Source organism: Porites lutea, chromosome 10 (assembly GCF_958299795.1).
Source record: "Porites lutea chromosome 10, jaPorLute2.1, whole genome shotgun sequence".
Taxonomy (NCBI): domain Eukaryota; kingdom Metazoa; phylum Cnidaria; class Anthozoa; order Scleractinia; family Poritidae; genus Porites; species Porites lutea.
This window is the reverse complement of record NC_133210.1, coordinates 13,933,242-13,954,149: the sequence shown is the minus strand read 5'-3', so window position 1 is coordinate 13,954,149 and position 20,908 is coordinate 13,933,242. Positions and strand designations below refer to the sequence as shown.

The following is a 20,908-nucleotide window of genomic DNA, read 5'->3' as shown; positions in this document are numbered from 1 at the left end:
GGTTGCACCAAACTACACCAAGTTAAGGTGATTCCCTGGTTTTGCACTGCGCATCTCTTACTGCGCATAACAAGATGGCCGCCGTAAAAAAGAGCATGTGAAGTAACATTATTAAAATGAAGTTGACTGAAGAGAAACGCTATTGGAATTTTTGCTTGCTGTTGTTTCTTGCCGAGGTGAGACTCAATGTGTTGGGAATGTGCATAACGTAAGCAGTACGCGAGTTGCTGAGTTCGACTTCCTCTCGGAGAACCTCGATAATAGATGTTTAACTTGTGCTTACTCACTTTGATTTTCATTTAAACGCTTCTTTTATCAAATTGTGTCCTAAATGTGATATCTCGCTGTAAATTCTGTAAAAACGGATTTTTTGATACTTTCTTCCCCCTTTCACATACATTCTATTTTGACACTCGCCCCAGTCCTCTCAAAAATCGGAGAAAATGCATTTGGTGCGCACTTTCTGCAGCTCTACCGCAAAAACGAGTACGGTGACCCCCTTTTTTTTATTTCATGATTTTAATAAGGACAGTGCTTCCTTTCGATGAGAAAAAATTTGGCACAAATCTATGTTCACTTTTTTGGCAATTTTACTAAATTGTACGGATTGAGCTATCACGGGTCGAATAGCGCGTGTCCAATTTAATTCTCCTTTGTAGCGTAAAGTAAAAACAAGGGCATTAAAAGGCATTTTTCTGGTACGTAAGTGGATAAACAATCAATAAAGTCAAATTCTGTGTGATACCACATGCATCATCGAAAAAAACTCCTTTTTGTCTAGTTTTGGGCTACCCGCGGTTTTTGTAAAAGGGTCCTAAATAGCCTTATTTGTCAGCATTGTGACGTCAAAACGAGCACGGTGACCCCTACTTTTTATTACTTTTTTATCATCTTTTTGACTTGTTACATCAGTGTAGCAAGTTTCATGGACAATCTATGTTACGTTCTTTTACTAGGGAATCACCTTAATCCAAAGTGCACCAAACTGCACCAAGCTGCACCAACTTTCTTCCAAACTGCACCAAGTTGCACCAAAGTGTACAATGTGCACCAAGTTGAACCAAAGTGCACCAAACTGCACTAACTTGCACCAAAACGCACCAACTTAGACCAAACTACACCAACGTTGACCATAGAGCAGCAAACTGCACCAACCTGCACCACAAACCAGCAACTTGTTCGATCTTGCACTACAGTCCATCAACCTACACTTAAATGCACAAAACTGCACCAACATGCACCAAACTGCACTTAGTTGCACCAACTTCCACAAAACTGCACCATCTTGCACCAAAGTGTACCAGCGTCCACCAAGTTGCACCATCTTGCACCAAAAAGCACCAACTTACACAAAACTGCACCAACTTGCATTAAACTGCACCAGTGTACAAACTTACACCAAACTGCATCAACTTGCACCATAGTGCACCAACTTCCACCAAGTTGGACCAGAGTGCACCAACTTACACCATAGTGAATCAATCTGTATCAAACTGCACTAACTTGTACCAAGTTCCACCATCTTGCACTAACTTCCACCAAGTTCCACCAAACTACACCAACTTTCACCAAACTGCAGCAAGTTGAAGCAACTTGCACCAAACTGCACCAACTTGTACCAAGTTGCACTATCTTGTACCAAAGTGCACCAAGTTGCACTATCTTGCACCAAAGTGCACCAACTTGCACCAAACTGCACAACGTTGCCCCATCTTGCACCAAAGTGCACCAACTTGCACCAAACTGCACTAAGTTGCACTATCTTGCACCAAAGTGCACCAAGTTGCACCAACCTGCACCAAAGTGCACCAACTTGCACCAAGTTACACCAAACTGCACTATCTTGTACCAAAGTGCACCAAGTTGGACTATCTTGCACCAAAGTGCACCAACTTGCACCAAACTGCACAACGTTGCCCCATCTTGAACCAAAGTGCACCAACTTGCACCAAACTGCACTAAGTTGCACTATCTTGCACCAAAGTGCACTAAGTTGCACCAACCTGCACCAAAGTGCACCAACTTGCACCAAGTTACACCAAACTGCACCATCTTGCACCAAAGTGCACCAAACTGCACCAAGTTGCACCATCCTCCACCAAACTGCACCAACTTGCACTAAACTGCACCAAACTGTACCAAGTTGCACCAAACTGCACCAAGTTGCACCAAGCTGCACCACGTTGCACAAAAGTGCACCACCTTGCACCAAAATGCACCAAGTTGCACCAAACTGCACCAACTTACACCAAGTTGCACCATCTCACCAAAGTAAACCAAGTTGCACCAACTTGCACCAAAGTGCACCAACTAGCACCAAACTGCACCAAGTAGCACCAAAGTGCACTAACCTGCACCAAGTTGCACCATCTTCCACCAAAGTGCACCAACCTGCACCAAACTGCCTTAAGTTGAAGCAAGTTGCACCAAACTGTACCAAGTTGCACCAAACTGCACCACGTTGCACCAAGCTGCACCAAAGTGCACTGAGTTGCACCAAAATGCACCAAATTGCACCAAACTGCACCGAGTTGAACCAACTTGAACCAAGTTGCACCATCTGTCACCAAAGTGCACCAAGTTGCACCAAACTGCATCAAGTTGCACCAACTTACACCAAGTTGCACCAAAGTGCACCAACTTCTGCCAAGTTGCACCAAAGTGCACCAAAATGCCCCAACTTACACCAAACTGCACCAACTTGCACCAAACTGCATCAAGTTGCACCAACTTACACCAAGGTGCACCAAAGTGCGCCAACTTCCACCAAGTTGCACCATCTTGCACCAAAATGCACCAACTTGCACCAAACTGCACCAAATTGCACCCAACTGCACCAACTTGCACAAAACTGCACCAAGTTGCACCAAAGTGCACCAATTGCACCATCTTGCACCAAAGTGCACCGTCTTGCACCAAACTTCAACAATTTGTACCAACTAGCACCAAACTGCACAAAATGGCACCAAGTTGCACCAAACTACACCAAACTGCATCAAATTGCACCAACTTACACCAAGTTGCACCAAAGTGCACCAACTTCCACCAAGTTGCACCATCTTGCACCAAAGTGCACCAAAATGCACCAACTTGCACCAAACTGCACCCAACTGCACCAACTTGCACCAAACTGAACCAAGTTGCACCAAAGTTCACTAACTTGCGTCAAGTTGCACCACCTTAAACCAAAGTGCACCAACTTGCACCAAATTGCACCACACTGCAACAACTTGCACCAAGTTGCACCGTCTTGCAGCAAAGTGCACCAAGTTGCACCATCTTGCACCAAGTTGCACCAAACTGCACCAAGTTGCACCAACTTGCATTAAACTCCACCAAGTTGCACCAAACTGCACCAAGTTTCACCAAGTTGCACCAAATTGCACCACACTGCATCAAGTTGCACCATCTGGGACCAAACTGTACCAAGTTGCACCAAACTGCACCAAGTTGTACCAAAGTGTACCAACCTTCACCAAGTTGCACCATCTTGCACCAAAGTGCACCATCTTGCACCAAAATGCACCAAGTTGCACCAAACTGCACCAAGTTGCACCCAACTGCACCAACTTGCAACAAACTGCACCAAGTTGCACCAAAGTGCAGCAGTTGCACCATCTTGCACCAAAGTGTACCGTATTGCACCACACTGCACCAATTTGCATCAACTTGCACCAAGTTGTACCAAATTGCAACAAACTGCACCAAGTTGCACCATCTTGCACCAAAGTGCACCAAGTTTCACCAAACTGCACCAAGTTGCACCAAATTGCACCAAACTGCACCAAGTTGCACCATCTTGCATCAAAGTGCACCACGTTGCACCAAAGTGCACCAACTTGCACCTAAATGCACCAACTTGCACCAAACTGCACCAAGTTGCACCAACGTGCACCAAAGTGAACCAACCTGAACGAAACTGCACCAAGTTGCACCATCTTGCACCAAAGTAAACCAAGTTGCACCAACTTGTACCAAGTTGCACCAAAGTGCACCATCTTGCACCAACTTGAAACAAACCAGACCAACTTGCACCATCTTGCACCAAAGTGCATCAAGATGCACCAAGTTGGACCAAAGTTCACCAACTTGCATCAAGCTGCACTACCTTAAACCAAAGTACACCAACCTGCACCAAACCGCACCAAGTTGTACCAAATTGCACCAAAATGCACCAAGTTGCACCATCTTGCATCAAAGTGCACCACGTTGCACCAAAGTGCACCATCTTGCACCAACTTGAAACAAACCAGACAAACTTGCACCATCTTGCACCAAAGTGCATCAAGATGCACCAAGTTGGACCAAAGTTCACCAACTTGCATCAAGCTGCACTACCTTAAACCAAAGTACACCAACCTGCACCAAACCGCACCAAGTTGTACCAAATTGCACCAAAATGCACCAAGTTGCACCATCTTGCATCAAAGTGCACCACGTTGCACCAAAGTGCACCAACTTGCACCAACTTGCATTAAATTCCACCAAGTTGCACCAAACTGCACCAAGTTTCACCAAGTTGCACCAAATTGCACCACACTGCATCAAGTTGCACCATCTGGCACCAAACTGTACCAAGTTGCACCAAACTGCACCAAGTTGTACCAAAGTGTACCAACCTTCACCAAGTTGCACCATCTTGCACCAAAGTGCACCGTCTTGCACCAAAATGCACCAACTTGCACCAAACTGCACCAAGTTGCACCCAACTGCACCAACTTGCAACAAACTGCACCAAGTTGCACCAAACTGCATCACGTTGCACCATTTTGCACTAAAGTGCACCGTATTGCACCACACTGCACCAATTTGCATCAACTTGCACCAAACTGCACAAAATGGCACCAACTTGCACCAAGTTGTACCAAATTGCAACAAACTGCACCAAGTTGCACCATCTTGCACCAAAGTGCACCAAGTTTCACCAAACTGCACCTAGTTGCACCAAATTGCACCAAACTGCACCAAGTTGCACCATCTTGCATCAAAGTGCACCACGTTGCACCAAAGTGCACCAACTTGCACCTAAATGCACCAACTTGCACCAAACTGCACCAACTTGCACCAAACTACGCCAAGTTGCACCAACGTGCACCATCTTGCACCAAAGTGAACCAACTTGAACGAAACTGCACCAAGTTGCACCATCTTGCACCAAAGTAAACCAAGTTGCACCAACTTGTACCAAGTTGCACCAAAGTGTACCAAGTTGCACCATCTTGCACCAAAGTGCACCAACTTGCACCAACTTGAAACAAACCAGACCAACTTGCACCATCTTGCACCAAAGTGCATCAAGATGCACCAAGTTGGACCAAAGTTCACCAAGTTGCATTAAAGTGCACCAACTTCCGCCAAGTTGCACCAAAGTGCACCAAAATGCCCCAACTTACACCACACTGCACCAACTTGCACCAAACTGCATCAAGTTGCACCAACTTACACCAAGGTGCACCAAAGTGCACCAACTTCCACCAAGTTGCACCATCTTGCACCAAAGTGCACCAAAATGCACCAACTTGCACCAAACTGCACCAAATTGCACTCAACTGCACCAACTTGCACAAAACTGCACCAAGTTGCACCAAAGTGCACCAATTGCACCATCTTGCACCAAAGTGCACCGTCTTGCACCAAACTTCACCAATTTGTACCAACTAGCACCAAACTGCACAAAATGGCACCAAGTTGCACCAAACTACACCAAACTGCATCAAATTGCACCAACTTACACCAAGTTGCACCAAAGTGCACCAACTTCCACCAAGTTGCACCATCTTGCACCAAAGTGCACCAAAATGCACCAACTTGCACCAAACTGCACCAAATTGCACCCAACTGCACCCAACTGCACCAACTTGCACCAAACTGAACCAAGTTGCACCAAAGTTCACTAACTTGCGTCAAGTTGCACCACCTTAAACCAAAGTGCAGCAACTTGCACCAAATTGCACCACACTGCAACAACTTGCACCAAGTTGCACCGTCTTGCAGCAAAGTGCACCAAGTTGCACCATCTTGCACCAAGTTGCACCAAACTGCACCAAGTTGCACCAACTTGCATTAAACTCCACCAAGTTGCACCAAACTGCACCAAGTTTCACCAAGTTGCACCAAATTGCACCACACTGCATCAAGTTGCACCATCTGGGACCAAACTGTACCAAGTTGCACCAAACTGCACCAAGTTGTACCAAAGTGTACCAACCTTCACCAAGTTGCACCATCTTGCACCAAAGTGCACCGTCTTGCACCAAAATGCACCAACTTGCACCAAACTGCACCAAGTTGCACCCAACTGCACCAACTTGCAACAAACTGCACCAAGTTGCACCAAAGTGCAGCAGTTGCACCATCTTGCACTAAAGTGTACCGTATTGCACCACAGTGCACCGTATTGCACCACACTGCACCAATTTGCATCAACTTGCACCAAACTGCACAAAATGGCACCAACTTGCACCAATTTGTACCAAATTGCAACAAACTGCACCAAGTTGCACCATCTTGCACCAAAGTGCACCAAGTTTCACCAAACTGCACCAAGTTGCACCAAATTGCACCAAACTGCACCAAGTTGCACCATCTTGCATCAAAGTGCACCACGTTGCACCAAAGTGCACCAAACTGCACCAAGTTGCACCATCGTGCACCATCTTGCACCAAAGTGAACCAACTTGAACGAAACTGCACCAAGTTGCACCATCTTGCACCAAAGTAAACCAAGTTGCACCAACTTGTACCAAGTTGCACCAAAGTGCACCAAGTTGCACCATCTTGCACCAAAGTGCACCAACTTGCACCAACTTGAAACAAACCAGACCAACTTGCACCATCTTGCACCAAAGTGCATCAAGATGCACCAAGTTGGACCAAAGTTCACCAACTTGCATCAAGCTGCACTACCTTAAACCAAAGTGCACCAACCTGCACCAAACTGCACCAAGTTGTACCAAATTGCACCAAAATGCACCAAGTTGCACCAAAGTGCAATAAGTTGCACCAACTTGTTCCAAAGTGCACCAAGTTGCACCACATTGCAGCAACTTTCACCATCTTGCACCAACGTGCACCAAACTGCACCATAGTGCACCATAGTGCACCAACTTGGACCAAACTGCACCAAGTTGCACCGTCTTGCACCAACGTGCACCAAGTTACACCATCTTGCATCAAAGTGCATCAACTTGCACCAATCTGCACCTAATTCACCAACTTGCAAACAAACTGCACCAAAGTGCACCAAGTTGCACCAAAGTGTACCAACTTGCAGCAAACTGCACCAACGTGCACCAAGTTGCACCAGCTTGCACCAAACTGTACCAACCTGTACGAAACTGGTCCATTCTGTACTAACCTGCACCAACCCGCACTAAACTTTACCGATCTGCACCAAACTACACGAACTACGGCATGAGACCAATTTACACCTTTACACCAAACTACTCGAAACCGCATCAACTGCACCAATATTCACCGAACTACAGTAGTTACATCAAACTGCATCAACTACACATACTACGCCAATTACAACAAATTACAAGAACCAGACCAAACTACATCCACTTTACCAAACTGCACCAAACGGAACCAACTACACAAAATTGCACCAAAGTAAACCAAACGGCACCAGCCACACAGAACGTTACCAAACTACACCAAACTACGCTAAGCTACACCATTAACACCACATTACACCAAACCAATTACACTTGTCTATATCAACGATAATAAGTAGTTACTGGAAATGATTGTTTCTATTTATCACAGTTATCATGAGTCTTTTACCAGACGCTTTATAAATACTGTGATAGGTTGTTTGTTAGAAATTTCCAACTGGTAAATATGTGTGTATAAAATTTGATAAATTTTGCGGTTGTGCTGTTGCCATTACAACAGTAACTTGGTTTTAAGTTCATATATGTTTCAAACCTGGTTTTAAAATCGTCCTTGGGTCTCTTTCTTAATAGATATTTCGAAAAGAGTTAACCCACAGTCTTCTGATAAGTTCTGGTGGTGGATTTTTTATCCGTCGTGTTTGGGAGAGAATGTCCTCTATGTCTTGTTAAATATTTGGAACAAGATCCCTTGATATCCGAATACGCTTTTCTTTTCCTCACTAAACATCAAGTGAAATATCAATTTAGAGCAAATAAGGCCCAACCAACATTTTTTTCTTGTGTTCACTGGAAGTTAATGGCATACAGTGTCGATTCCTGCTTGAAATATTTAGAGGAACGATAAATTCACCAGCCTTTTTTTCTCAGGTATGTATAATTGGACCCAGTGGATGTGGTAAAACCGAGTGCATCAGGACCCTTGGTGCAGCACACAGAGAAATGGGGCATTTAGTAAAGACTGGCATAGTGTGCACGGAGGCTGTAGAATCGGATGAGCTTTTGGGATACGCGGACACTGAAACCAGGTTTGTGATTGCGTATCCGTATGCTCACGGTGAGATCCCAGAGTGATCAAGACTTCCACAGATATCCTGTATTGTTTCTCTCATTGACCTTATTCCTAGGAGAGTACAGCACGTTTTCCATTTACAAGACCTCATTGCGTGAAGTTGTTCTTGATAACCACGTGCCTCACTTTTTGTCAGTCTCCACAACCGTAACACAGTGCAGGGAAAGCCATTAGAGGGAGTCAATGTTTTTAAGCACGCAGTTAGAATACACATTTTCGTTTCGTTTTCCAGGGAATGGCGTGATGGTGTATTGACTGTGTTGCTACGAAGGCAGGCAAAGGAGCTACGACTTCAGGAGACAGCCAATACTAAAACTGGTGGAAAACCTCTTATGAAATGGCTCCACCTAGATGGCACGGTAATATGCTCTTTTCTTTAAAAAAAAAAACATTACACTTTCTTTGAGTGTAAATTTATAATATAGCACGAAAGTTCTAATTGGGGACACTTTTTTTACGTCTCCCACTGGAAACGGGACCTGTTGTTTTATGTGGTCATCCGATTCACGCGAAGGTCTATCCGTTTTGCAAGGCGTATATTTTTCAGTTATTTTAAGACCTGAGTATTGGCTCAGCCCCGGAAATTGAACCCACAAACTCCCGCTCAGCATTCAAAAATTTTATCTTATAATTAAACGACACCAATCCCCAAATGGGCCTGTGTTAAACGTAAAAATATACACTTGAAAGAGAGAATAAGGTGATTAAAAACCTTTCTTTAGAATGACCCTCACTTCTCCTCAAAGGCCAGCAAGGGCGAGAATGGGACGAAGGGTTTCCTCTCTCCCCTTTTTTCTTGCTTCAAATTTTCCACCTCTTCCTTATGCCTTGGGTCGGGCGAGTAAGGGCAAAAGAGACCTGTGGGGAAGCGATCAACAAAGATATGTGTAGTTCCAGTTGTACCGCCTGTAATCTGGTCACACCACTTAGGCCTTCGTAATGTAACTTTTTTTTCCTCCGCTAGTTTTCTTGAATGGAAATGTATGAAATGACTCATATTTTGAACGGTGGATAAAGATATGAAAGTGGACATGACCCTCGCAGTTCAATAAACAACCTAAACGGTTGAAAAAAAAAACTGAAAAATTCAGGCTTGACCAGAAATCGAACCCTGATTTTTGTGATGACCGGACGCGATGCTCTGTCCATTAAGCTACTCAAGCAGGCCAACCGCCTAGGTTGTTTATTCATCTCGTGGATCATTTCCACTTTCACACTAGTTTTCTTGTTGGGCCTTTTCGTTCACTGCATTTTCATTTGAGACTATTTCTGAAGATAATTTGGGTATGAAATAACATGAATTTTTGTCTATTTCGGCGTACGTTGTGCTTAAGTGTCTGTCAAAACAGTTAACTTCATGTCATGTTTTGCATGGTAATCCTGCCGAAACGTTAAACATTTTTTCCATGTAATGTTTCTCACTAGACAGACAGCTAAAATGTGTTAACTACTACCTTAACCTGACATTGAATCTCTTTCCAGATTGATCCATTGCAAATGGAGGTGTTTGGCTCTATTGTGCAGAACAGTGGTTAGTGTCACGCATATGGTATTAATGTTACACGGAGGTGGTAGTGTAAGGGTAATAACACTGAAGGATTCGAGGGCGCTCACAGCTAAAGTTTACAAACTACAAGATCATGACTAGTGCAAGTAATCGTAAAAATCCTCTCCCTTGGTCGTACTATGTCTGTGTGTCGTTACTAAGTGTGTTCTGTTCACCATAGGCATTTGTAGCCGATCATTGTTTTACCTTGTTTTTTGTAAGTAGAAATCTCTAATGAACTTGCAGAGTAGTTATCAAAGTGGGCGATCGGAAAAATGTGGTGTTTGCATTTTTTAAGTGCTAACAAAAAGCTTTGACAATTCCTTCAACGTACGTTTGTTATCACAGGAACTGTGGTGCTTGCCAACAGTGAAAGGATCAAAATACCTGATGCGTTGCTTATCGTGTGGGAGGTAAGAAAGACAGCTTATCTCGTAGAAAGAAGAGTACCATTCACTTACGTAGAGGTTTTGCAATGCAAGGGCAAATATTTCATCGAAGAATGAGAATTCATTCATCATACATTATTATTTTTTTCATGAAGCCAAGACGAATGAACACTTGTTGTTGGGGCTTAAATTGGCAGCGATTGGGCGACAAGGCCATGGCTAATTAATTTTCTCTCGAAATTATTTATAATTTACAATGTAAACTAATGCTAGCTACGTAAACTACCTCAGAAATCGTAGCATCAAACGCGGGTGTATAGCCTTGAAGTTTCTGGATGCTTCACTGAGGGCGTCTACCCTAATCTTAAAAAGGTCCTCCATGTCAAAGTTTTTAATGCATCTGTCTCGAAGATTTTTGATCAGAGCCTTGACTGCTTGTTTGCTTCCTGTTTAAGCTGGAAACTTTGGAAAATCTCAGTCCAGCAGTACTCTCATCAGTGGGCATACTCTGCATGAACTCTTCTGATGTCAACTGGCCTCTCCTTGTGGACCGCTGGCTCTCCAAACGGCCAGAGCGCGAGGTAGAAGTGTTGCGAGAACTGTGTGATCGATATATTGGCCCAACATTGGAGTATCTAGCGTCCAAGAAATCGGTTCCACCCATTTCAGGAGCACCTCCAACACAGAACAAACCTTCACAGCTGCGTCACGTGGTACCAGTTACCGAGATGGGCATGGTGAACACCCTGTTAACGTTAGTCGAAGTAAGCCCCGTTTTGTCCTTTTACACATAAAGAAAGTTAGCAGTAGAGTGGAGTGGTGATTCAAGATAAACATATGAAGTTACTCCATTTCGAAACTTAAAAAAGTGGAATACATGGTCATTAGAAATAGCACAGGGAAATATGCCTAGAGAGTGTATCGAATGCAGAATCAGTAAGCCAAGGACGTAAATGTAACGATTAACGTGACAAATTTTTTCGCTCGAACTCCAGCAACCCAACTGACTATTTCCGAAATATCTATTATGCACCCTGTTTCCAAACATTTTGCATAAATTATTGTCTTCAAATACAGTGAAACCTCCATCCTCCATTAAGCGGACCCCCAATTGAGCGGACACCCTGTATTAAGCGGACACTAAGCTGGGTCCCGAAACAAACGTCTCATATTCCTCTTTATAACGAACCTCTATTCAGCGGACACTAAAATAAGTTTAATTTGGCTAATTTCTATTGTTAAAAACCTCTACTAAGCGGGCATCGGACTGAATTGACAATAGTAGTATTGGATTACGCCCTTGAAGTACGTACTGAAGTCACTTAATGTTTTTGCATTTACCAATAGTTGGTAATGAAAGGTAATGAACTTGAACTCTGGATAGCTTCTTTAACAACATGCAACTTGATCGTAGTACAGCGTAACCGTTGAATGTTGATCGTTAACAAGCATTGCGCAATTTTTACAACCTCAATTAAGCGGACACTTGGGAAGGTCCCGAAGGGTCCGCTTAATAGAGGTTTCACTGTGCTCTTAAGAATATGCAGTTTTCCCGGGAGCATTTAAAGGCAATATTTTATGCAGTATTTGGGGGCAAACAGACTGTGATAGGGGATTGGAAAATAGAGAATTCTTCAAATGTACTTATTAGCCGTCTTCCCTTAACTCCTCTGATGAAAATATTAGATTTTAAAATGTTAGACTGTAAATGCCACATGTGTTTTATGTCTCGCTGTATTGAAAACGTCTGTTGTGTCGCAGGCAATCATTTCAAACTATCAGGACTTGATGCCCCCTGAGTTTGAAAACTATTTTTGCTATGCTGCCATGTGGGCCTTTGGTGGCACGTTGGTGGCAGAGCATCGTCAGTATTTCAGCCAATGGTGGAGAGAACAATGGAATGATTTTGTCATGCTTCCAGGAGATGAAGAGGTGAGATTTAAAAGATTCACCTGCAAAGTTTTCGTGCATTCACCGGAAAGTTTTCATCCCTTTCCAAAAATATTGAGTGATCAAATTAAATTCTCGGTAATTCTGTTGGGTAGTCGTAATTTTCCTTATGTTCCAACTTGGAAAACATCCCCGATCGTTTATTTAACATTTCAGAAAGACTCATTAAACAAACCGATACAATAAGTGTATATTAGGATCTCGGTTGTTGCTTGTGGTTATCTAAAACCTTTTTCCACTTACCAGTAGTTTAACAGATTGCCAGAACCGAGCCTGTGTAGCGAAAACCAAGGCAATGATTAGAAGCGATCTTTCACCGAACAGTTGAACATTTACATTTACGTTTGTCTTTGTTGTAACAGGTGTGGAACTACTATGTGTTTCCAGAGACTCATGAGTTTCTGAGCTGGGCGGAGTCAGTCCCACCTTACTCCCAGACAGCAGCTGAAGGCATTCCTAATGAGGCATATGTTCACACTATACAGAATGAGGTCAGATTTCTTCCTACTACACTACCCGTACTGTACTTTGCACAGTTTATTGGAACCAATCAACGCATTAACGTTTTGTGAAGGGAACGGCAATAAAAAACAACAAACCTTCGATTTTGAATGTATCAGTGTATTTAGCACGTAGTTAACGTAAGACACTTGACCGGTTATTAAAGCTGATTTTAGCCTTTGTCAACGAAATCGTGTGCTAAGCCATTCTTTAATTATCCCAACGATTTTATCTTCACTCCGACAATCGTGAGATGTGGAGACCCAAAGATTTCTTAAACCGCGGCCTTAGACGTCGAAATTATCAACTCTTTGTTCTTTGTTTTTACGTCCTCTTCTGAAGAGGGACCGCCATCTGTATGTGGTTATGCGTGTCACAGGATGGTCCAGTATCGAACCAGCGACTTTCCGCTGTCCAGCACAATTCTTAACCTGAAGTTAAGAAAAAATAGTTGCGGCGGTTAGAAAAATATTCCTTCAAGAAATGTAAACCATTTTTATTGAACGGTAATATATAGACATGTATAGCGAGGAAAACTTACTAAACACCTTAAGTCCAAATATCCACATTCAAATTTTCCAGTTGACCTGCATACGTTTCTTTTAATTAAAACGTTAGTTGAGAGAATTCGTTAAAAAATCAAAGCGTTTCCCTTTTGGTGATCATTTCATTAACTCTCATAACCTTTGTTTTTTATCATGTTTTGATTATTGTTAAGAGAATATTAACGTTGGTCACTCTAATAGCTTCTTTTTGTTTTCTCTTCCATACGTTGTACTCGATTAATTGTTGTGGGGGAATCGTAGGAGAAGTGTAATACCTTGTTTATCCTTTTATTAACAGCGAATTTCGCATCTCGTTGGCCTACTGAGCGATGGCGGTAAACCTGTTTTACTGGTCGGTGAAGCCGGTTGTGGCAAGACGTCGATTTTGCGTCACCGCCTTAAACAACATGGCGGCGATATTGGGGAAGTATTGAGTCTGACAGTGTTCTGCAACAAGTTCACGACTTCCAGAAGTCTTTGGAGAGAAATGTCATCCTGTTTGGAGTGGAAACACGCCAGAACGTTTGTCCCTAAAGGAAACAAGAGATTGACTTGTTTAGTGGATGATCTGAACCTCAGCAGGGTAAAAAGAGATGATTCTAACCTACGCACGCATACCTAAACTTTGAACGCATAGACTCTGCATAACCCTCTTGGGCTCAAATTTCACTAAACTTTAGCTTTGATGTGTGTAAAAATCGCTCGGCTTATGGCTGAATAAATGCGGTAACTCTTCTTACGTTAGGTCTGGCTTTTTTAACGTTAGAAACTGCTGTGAGTGAGCTTCTACTGGCAATCTAAGCAAGCACTGGCTGTTGATGGAACGAAAGGTTGAAATACTGCACGAAGTGATGCCTATTATACTATGCAGCATTCTGAGTTCAATTAACATCCCACAAGTGCGTTAGCTCGTCCGCATTTCACAGTTTCTAGCCTTTACAAACAGTGTGCTCTGCTTCGAAGAAACGTTGATTTTAAACAAGAGCATTAGCACTCGTTTCATTGTCATGCATGTCATGTCAGTCACGCTATCAGTGGACTTCAAGGGTGTCCTTCTCATTTAAACATTTAAACAGTAGGTTTTACTGCGCTATACTTAAACTTCGTTTTAGTTCATATTCTTACATTCCTTTTAAGACAGTACTTTCCTTTAGCGTTAAGATATGTTTTCTGTTTCATGTCAGGTGAACAGGTTTGGGGCACAAACCGCCCAACAACTGGTTCGTCAACACATTGATCATGGCGGCGTGTTTGACCCGGAGACCTACCAGTGGCGTGAAATACATGACGTCACTTACCTGTCATCGTACAATCCTTACTCTCCTCCATCCACTGTGCGACTCCACAGTCGGCTGTTACGTCACTTCGCTTTATTTAGCGTTACTTTCCCCAGGTAAGTGGATTACGTATACGTTATTCGTGAATCGTGAGGTCAGGATGGAGATATGAGCCTTTTGCACGGAACGGTCACATGCTAAAAACAAAAAGAAAGGATGTTAAGGTTTCGAACTATGTAATCTCCTTGTTTCTCTTGCCCCACTGCGTGTCATAGCAAACTTGGTCAGTGGTAAGGATTTTTATATGGCCTAAAGATTTATTGTTAAGTGTCGTAACAAAGAGCACAATCCCGACCCGGCTCGATAGGTCCATCTCTGTTCCCTCGGGTAGCCAATCCGATAGCCCGCAATGCAGGCGTGTTTTTTGATGGGAAAAGCTGTTTGTTTATTTTTGTTTTAAATACCGTGGCCGCCATCTTTGATTTTTTCATTAAAGTAGATTGGGGAGAGTTAAAAATGGCACCCCTTGAGGTGCCCCAACACCGCCACACTTTTGGAATTCAGCATGGCATGTCAACATAAATATTTGGAGACAGACATTCAGGAAGCCGAAGAAAACGCCAGCAATGCAGGCTACCACTCTTGTCCCATTTCCACAGCAAACATGAAATCATAGTCATGATTATAATAGAGATGTTACACTTCGCAAGAGTGGGTTTAAACGACCCACATATATGGTTGGAACAATAGGAAATTTGTGCCAATGTGGTGAAACTGATCTCAGTGCTGAAAATCCTCTTGCCTTAAGTAACCTGCTTGAGTGTCAAGGTTCTGTGTTGTGTTTTAAGAAATATTTTCTTCTTCTTCAGCCAAAGGGAGCTACATTATATCTATACACAGCAATTGGAGAAACACTTTATCATTCACGCTAGTCAGTCCCAGCACACCGCAAGCGACACTTCTTCCCAGGAAGCAACAGTTGAGGGACACTCCCATCACCATGGGTCTGGGGACCAGGATAAGGCCATGCGGGATCTTCTGTCTGGTATCACTCACGTGACTGTAGAACTTCAGGATCATTTGCGTAGCATGTTTTTACCCACATCTCAGAGATGTCACTATATTTTTACTATGACGGATTTGACTATGGTGTTCAGGTATGGATTTAACTCCTCACGGGAGTTTAGTTAAACGTTTTGCATCTGTAGCTTGGTTATCACTAACACCAATAATAATGTTTCAAGTCAACACGTTTACGTGAAACCGTGTTTGAAACGGCACCGTATACGTTGCTTCTCTGTTCTAAACAGGTTTAAGCTTGGTTTTAATTTATGCGCTTTCAAGGCACGTGACCCCCCAGTGTGTATGACTTGCTTCCTTAACGCTTTTGGGTGCCATCTTCAACGTGCTCTGTCTGATTCAGTGCGAAACTTCCTGAAGAAATTGTTTGTCATACTAGGGATAAACAAGTTTTGATCATGATTCGCAGTGCAGTGCTTGATTTTAGCGGTTGTCGCTGTCAAACATGTTTCATTGGTTATCATCTTTTGACGAAATCAGGTGAAAACAGCGTGGTTATGAGTCTTAGTTCACATAGAGTTAAAGAACATTATAACTGGGAGACCAACCAACTAGTTCTTGAAAATGAAGGACGTGTTAACCCGAGAAAAACTGCGTCAAAGTTTAATTTTGATCTTAGTAGCACTTTTTGTCGTCTTACACAACGTCGTTCGAAGTTTTTATTAACACTTTTTCACTTCCTTTTTAAAAGGAATCTTTGCCTAACGTTGCGTCCAGGCTGTTTGACAGAAGATCTTCTGTTGTTATGGAAACATGAATGTGATTGGGTGTATGGTCGTCGGTTGATTGACTCTGTTGATAAAGAGAGGTTCCAGCAGGCTTTCCTGACTGCTGCCAAGAAACGGTTTACTGAGGACGAGCAGGTAAACTATTAAAAGAGATGAATGTGTTAGCTCTCGTTACACATCTACTGTCATTCATGGGTCAGTCCGTGGCTCTTTCAAAGATTCAAAGGAAACGAGTTCTCCAAAAGTTGACAGTAGGGAAAGAAAGAAAATTTTGGCGGGGTATGTCTCGATACGCTCGTTTTATTTGGTAACACGTCACGTTTATCACTGAACACGGTACTACGCCATTTCGAGTTCCAAGAACTCGGGCTTACAAAACGAGGCTAGATGAAAAACCTCTCTTGTAAAAATGTGTTTTCCGTTGCATGGGAATCGCTCTTAGCCTCGCTTTGAAACAGAGGCTTAAGGTAACTCGGAAATGGCCTAGTGTTTGGAATGTTGTTGTTTACTGATACCTTACTTATTACATTTGACAGTTGTCAATAGTGACAGGGTCTACTCCATTCTTTACTAACCTGGTGGATTCTGATGACACTACTGCTGAGGTGATTGGCGCCGCTTCATCTGAGGGAGTTGAAGATGATGTGCATTTGTCCTATAGAAACGTTACTGATATAAAAAAGGTTGGTTGTGCATACTATGGTTTTCTATAAGAAGTGTGAGTTTTTTAACTAACGTATCATCTGTTAAACTTTTCTTTAGGTACAAGCGGTGTTATCGCATGGCATCGAAGAATACAACAAGGATTTCCCGAGACTAAGAATCACCCTCTATGAGGTAACCTTTTTTTTTCTTTCTTGGGATATTTTTTTCTCCTTTCGAGTAATCGCACGGTACGATTTTATCCACAGAAACATACGCTAAAACCACCTTGTAAAGCGCAACAAAAAAGGTACTATAGCAAAGTACTGCTTAGTAACTTTCATTTAAGTGGTGGCACTGAAGAAGTTTACTTGCCGATTTGTCGACGCCACCAGTTACCACACTGCCCAGTTACTTTAAAGTGACTGCATGGGAAGTCTCAATGTTGAGAGTTGCCTGGCCGTTTACCGATGTTTATTTCTTACTTTTGCGGTTTGGCAGGATGTGATGGAGACAATCTGCCGTCTTGTGCGTGTATTACAGTGTCCCCATGAGTGTGGGCATGCACTGCTGATATCGCAGGGATCGCCCGGTATAAGTACAAACCTGGCCCAGTTAGCAGCTCATCTTTGTGGTTACTCTGTGTTTCGCATCAATTCTTCAGCCCTATCTGCAGCAGATAGGTACACACTTGATAGCTTCAAGGCTGACTTGGTTTCTGCATATACCAGAGCAGGAGTCAAGGTGAGGATTTTGGTTATTGTGCTGATTGTATTATGGATAGCACCACGAGCTTTGCAAGGCTCGTGTGCAACGACACCACCACCACAGCAATCTAATACTCAGTAGCCATCATTTGAATAAAAAAAACATCAGAAAAGTCCAAGAAAGTGCTATTTAATAGCTCTCGTGTTAACACTTGATAACAGCTGTATATTGTCCATACTTTGTATGGCTGCTAAAGAAAAAAAAAAAGCAAATTTCTTCTTGCTGTCGCTATCTTTCTTATTCTTTACAACAAACGTTGTCAATATGTATATTACAATGGTTACTGACACTATATTACTGTGGTTAACCACGATGGACTATTATCTCTTGCTCTTGTTCGTGTGGGCCATCCATGTTAGCCTGCTTTCCCTCGTGAATAAAAAGGCCACCATAAACAAGGTCCTTGCATTTAACACGCAGAACTATTTGGAACGCCTTTTTTTCCCTTTTCTGTGGATATGGGACCGTAATTTCTATGTGGTCATAAAAGCTTGACTCCTTAGCATTTGTCCAGTCCTGGAGGGTCGAACGTGCGACCTCAGGCGCTGTAGACTAGCGCTATACCAGGTGACCAACTAACCTATTCCTACCGCAGTGAATTTCATGCCCCAAACTGCGAAAAAAAAACGTCTGCAACAAAACTAACTTCATACCTCTTTCCTAGGGCGAGCATTTGATGTTGCTACTACCAGAGTCAGATCTGAATGATGAAGACTTCCTCGTTCTCGTAAGCGAGTTCTTGGTGTCCTCTTCAATATCGCACCTCTTCACTGAGGAGGGGCAGACCTCAGTTATCAATGCCGTCAGGACAGAAGTCACTCAAGCTGGACTTGCTTACACAAGAGATGTTGCCTGGAACTTCTTCCTCAAGTAAGCTTCTAGTGAAAATAAATTTAGTAGTTTCTAATTTTAAATTGCGTTAGCTTTGGTTTTGTGCCTCTTTGTAGTGTACACTTGTGATCAGCTCAACTGCGTTGTGCTTTTTCTCTCTTCCAATCTTTAACCGAAAAACAGCGTCTCTCTCTCATCTCACTACGTGGTCATGTCCAAATATGGTTGTGCTTATGCAAGACCCTCCCCACGAGGGAGGGGTAAAGCTAAAACTCTCGCACATGTTAACGTTGTGATTTGTAAAAGCCAAATTTCGCGCTCTTATGACTTGTGCATGCACAAGCGTTTTCCTCTGTTGGGGCCTATACGCTTATGTAGTTCGAGTTCTGGTAAAATATTAGATCGATTGTCCATGTGTTTGTGGACCAAAGTGATAAATGTGGTCTTGGTGTTGTAGCCATTCGATGGGAACAGTTCCTATTGAAATAGAACGTGCGACTATTGGGGTGCCTTTAAAACATCTGGCCTTTGGACTGGAAAGATCCCACTTCAAGCCTCCCACACCTGGCTCAAGCGACACCATAAGACAACAAAAACGCAAAACAAATAACTGCAGTCATACCTATTTCTAAAACAAAGGTAGTGTTCATTACGGAAACCTTAATAATAACGAAATTGTTTATCTATGGACACATTAAGAGGAAGGATTAGCGCAGTCGGTTGGTGCGCGGTCTTCTGGGCAGGAGGTCCCGAGTTCGATTCGTAGGTGTTGACCTCAATTTCTTCGTTCGACTTTTTTCCATCACTGATGGAGAGAGGAGGGAAAATGACCTTCAGCCTCAGGTTTGTTATTGAGATGACTATTTCGAGCTACCGATGTAAAAAAAAATTGAGGACTCTTCACCTTTACATACGGTCTCAAAAATACCATACTTCACACAATCCATTCCACGTCTTGGTTTTGTCAAAACTCTTTATGATGGTTTTAATGTATCATTTCCAGGACCGTAAGAGAAAACCTTCGCATTGTGCTGACAGTTTCATCGCTGGGAGGCAGATTTCAGAAGTGCTGCCGTGATTTCCCATCTCTTATTAACACAGTGTCGGTCATTCTGTTACCCCATTGGGACAAAGAAGCGCTGGTGGCGCATGCGTATCACTTACTCAAAGGTAATTAAAAAGCTATCGTCAAACCATAGTTAATAGAGGGAATGGTTATGAAACCCGACAAAGTTCTTTGTTGTATGTTTTTGTTCTCTTTTTTGGCCTTGACCCTGCACAAAACACAATAGTTGTTTACTCCGTACTGAGGAACTAACCAATAGAAACGTGCTGGTTACGTAATTCATGCATAACGTATGAACGCAAAACAAAAGATTGTGCAGGGTCGTGGACCTTCTAACATAAATCTTGGCATCTTTGTTTGCTCCTTTGATGTTTGCCGGGCTTCATAACCAGTCACCTCCATTAACTATGGTCAAACTCATCAATGATTTATGACAGGAAAACAGGATTTCACAAACGTAAAGAACATATAGAGTTACCAAAAAATGTTTGCAAACGTTTACCTTGACTGTCTTTAATAACTGTCCATTTTCGAAGGTATATTAAGCACTCTACACAGTATTTATTAGGACGGAAACCCTCCACTTATCGATGTCGACGTATCGAAAGTATCGAATTGTCTTTTGATACGTATCGATTGGTCGTTTGATAGTCATCGAATGGTCTTTTGATAGTTTACTTAAATGAATGAACTTCTTTAATTTGACTCTGAAGATGGCCTCCGCTGCACAACGCGTGCCTTACTGGGAATTAGTTCTAAAATGTCTCTGAAAAAGTTTCAATCTTGCTATTGCTAGAGTAAGTGAACACTAAGCGGGGTCAAATCTCTACCATCAGGTGTGGAGATTTTTTCGCCGGTACAAAAAGAAAATCTGGCTCACCTGTTGGCATCCATGCACCTATCAATAAAACAACAAGATTCTGGCGACGATCAGTGTGGAACATATGGACACATCACCAACACTGGCTTTGAAGTATTTGTTCAAAGGTAAGACGTCTTCCTGTGTGATTTAACAAACCTTCACTCTGTAAAATGAAATGTGAGTTGTGTTATATTCTGAGTCTTGAGATGTGAGAAACTGTACAATTGCCCGCTGGAAAATGTAGAAAGGAACGT

General features: G+C 42.7%; 1 protein-coding gene across 1 annotated transcript in view; it reads left to right on the top strand.

Annotated features, from left to right (window-relative positions):
- The window catches only part of LOC140950915 (uncharacterized), a 107,923-nt gene that overhangs the window by 56,565 nt on the left and 30,450 nt on the right, over positions 1–20,908 (top strand). Inside the window, exons 43-59 of the mRNA XM_073400130.1 lie at positions 8,268–8,425; positions 8,702–8,828; positions 9,952–10,000; positions 10,364–10,428; positions 10,860–11,168; positions 12,166–12,336; positions 12,717–12,845; positions 13,699–13,983; positions 14,585–14,793; positions 15,547–15,834; positions 16,449–16,620; positions 17,022–17,168; positions 17,248–17,322; positions 17,629–17,871; positions 18,560–18,765; positions 19,730–19,896; positions 20,629–20,779. Of these exons, the coding sequence (XP_073256231.1) occupies positions 8,268–8,425; positions 8,702–8,828; positions 9,952–10,000; positions 10,364–10,428; positions 10,860–11,168; positions 12,166–12,336; positions 12,717–12,845; positions 13,699–13,983; positions 14,585–14,793; positions 15,547–15,834; positions 16,449–16,620; positions 17,022–17,168; positions 17,248–17,322; positions 17,629–17,871; positions 18,560–18,765; positions 19,730–19,896; positions 20,629–20,779 (2,951 nt within the window). The remainder of the gene's footprint in view (positions 1–8,267; positions 8,426–8,701; positions 8,829–9,951; positions 10,001–10,363; positions 10,429–10,859; positions 11,169–12,165; positions 12,337–12,716; positions 12,846–13,698; positions 13,984–14,584; positions 14,794–15,546; positions 15,835–16,448; positions 16,621–17,021; positions 17,169–17,247; positions 17,323–17,628; positions 17,872–18,559; positions 18,766–19,729; positions 19,897–20,628; positions 20,780–20,908) is intronic.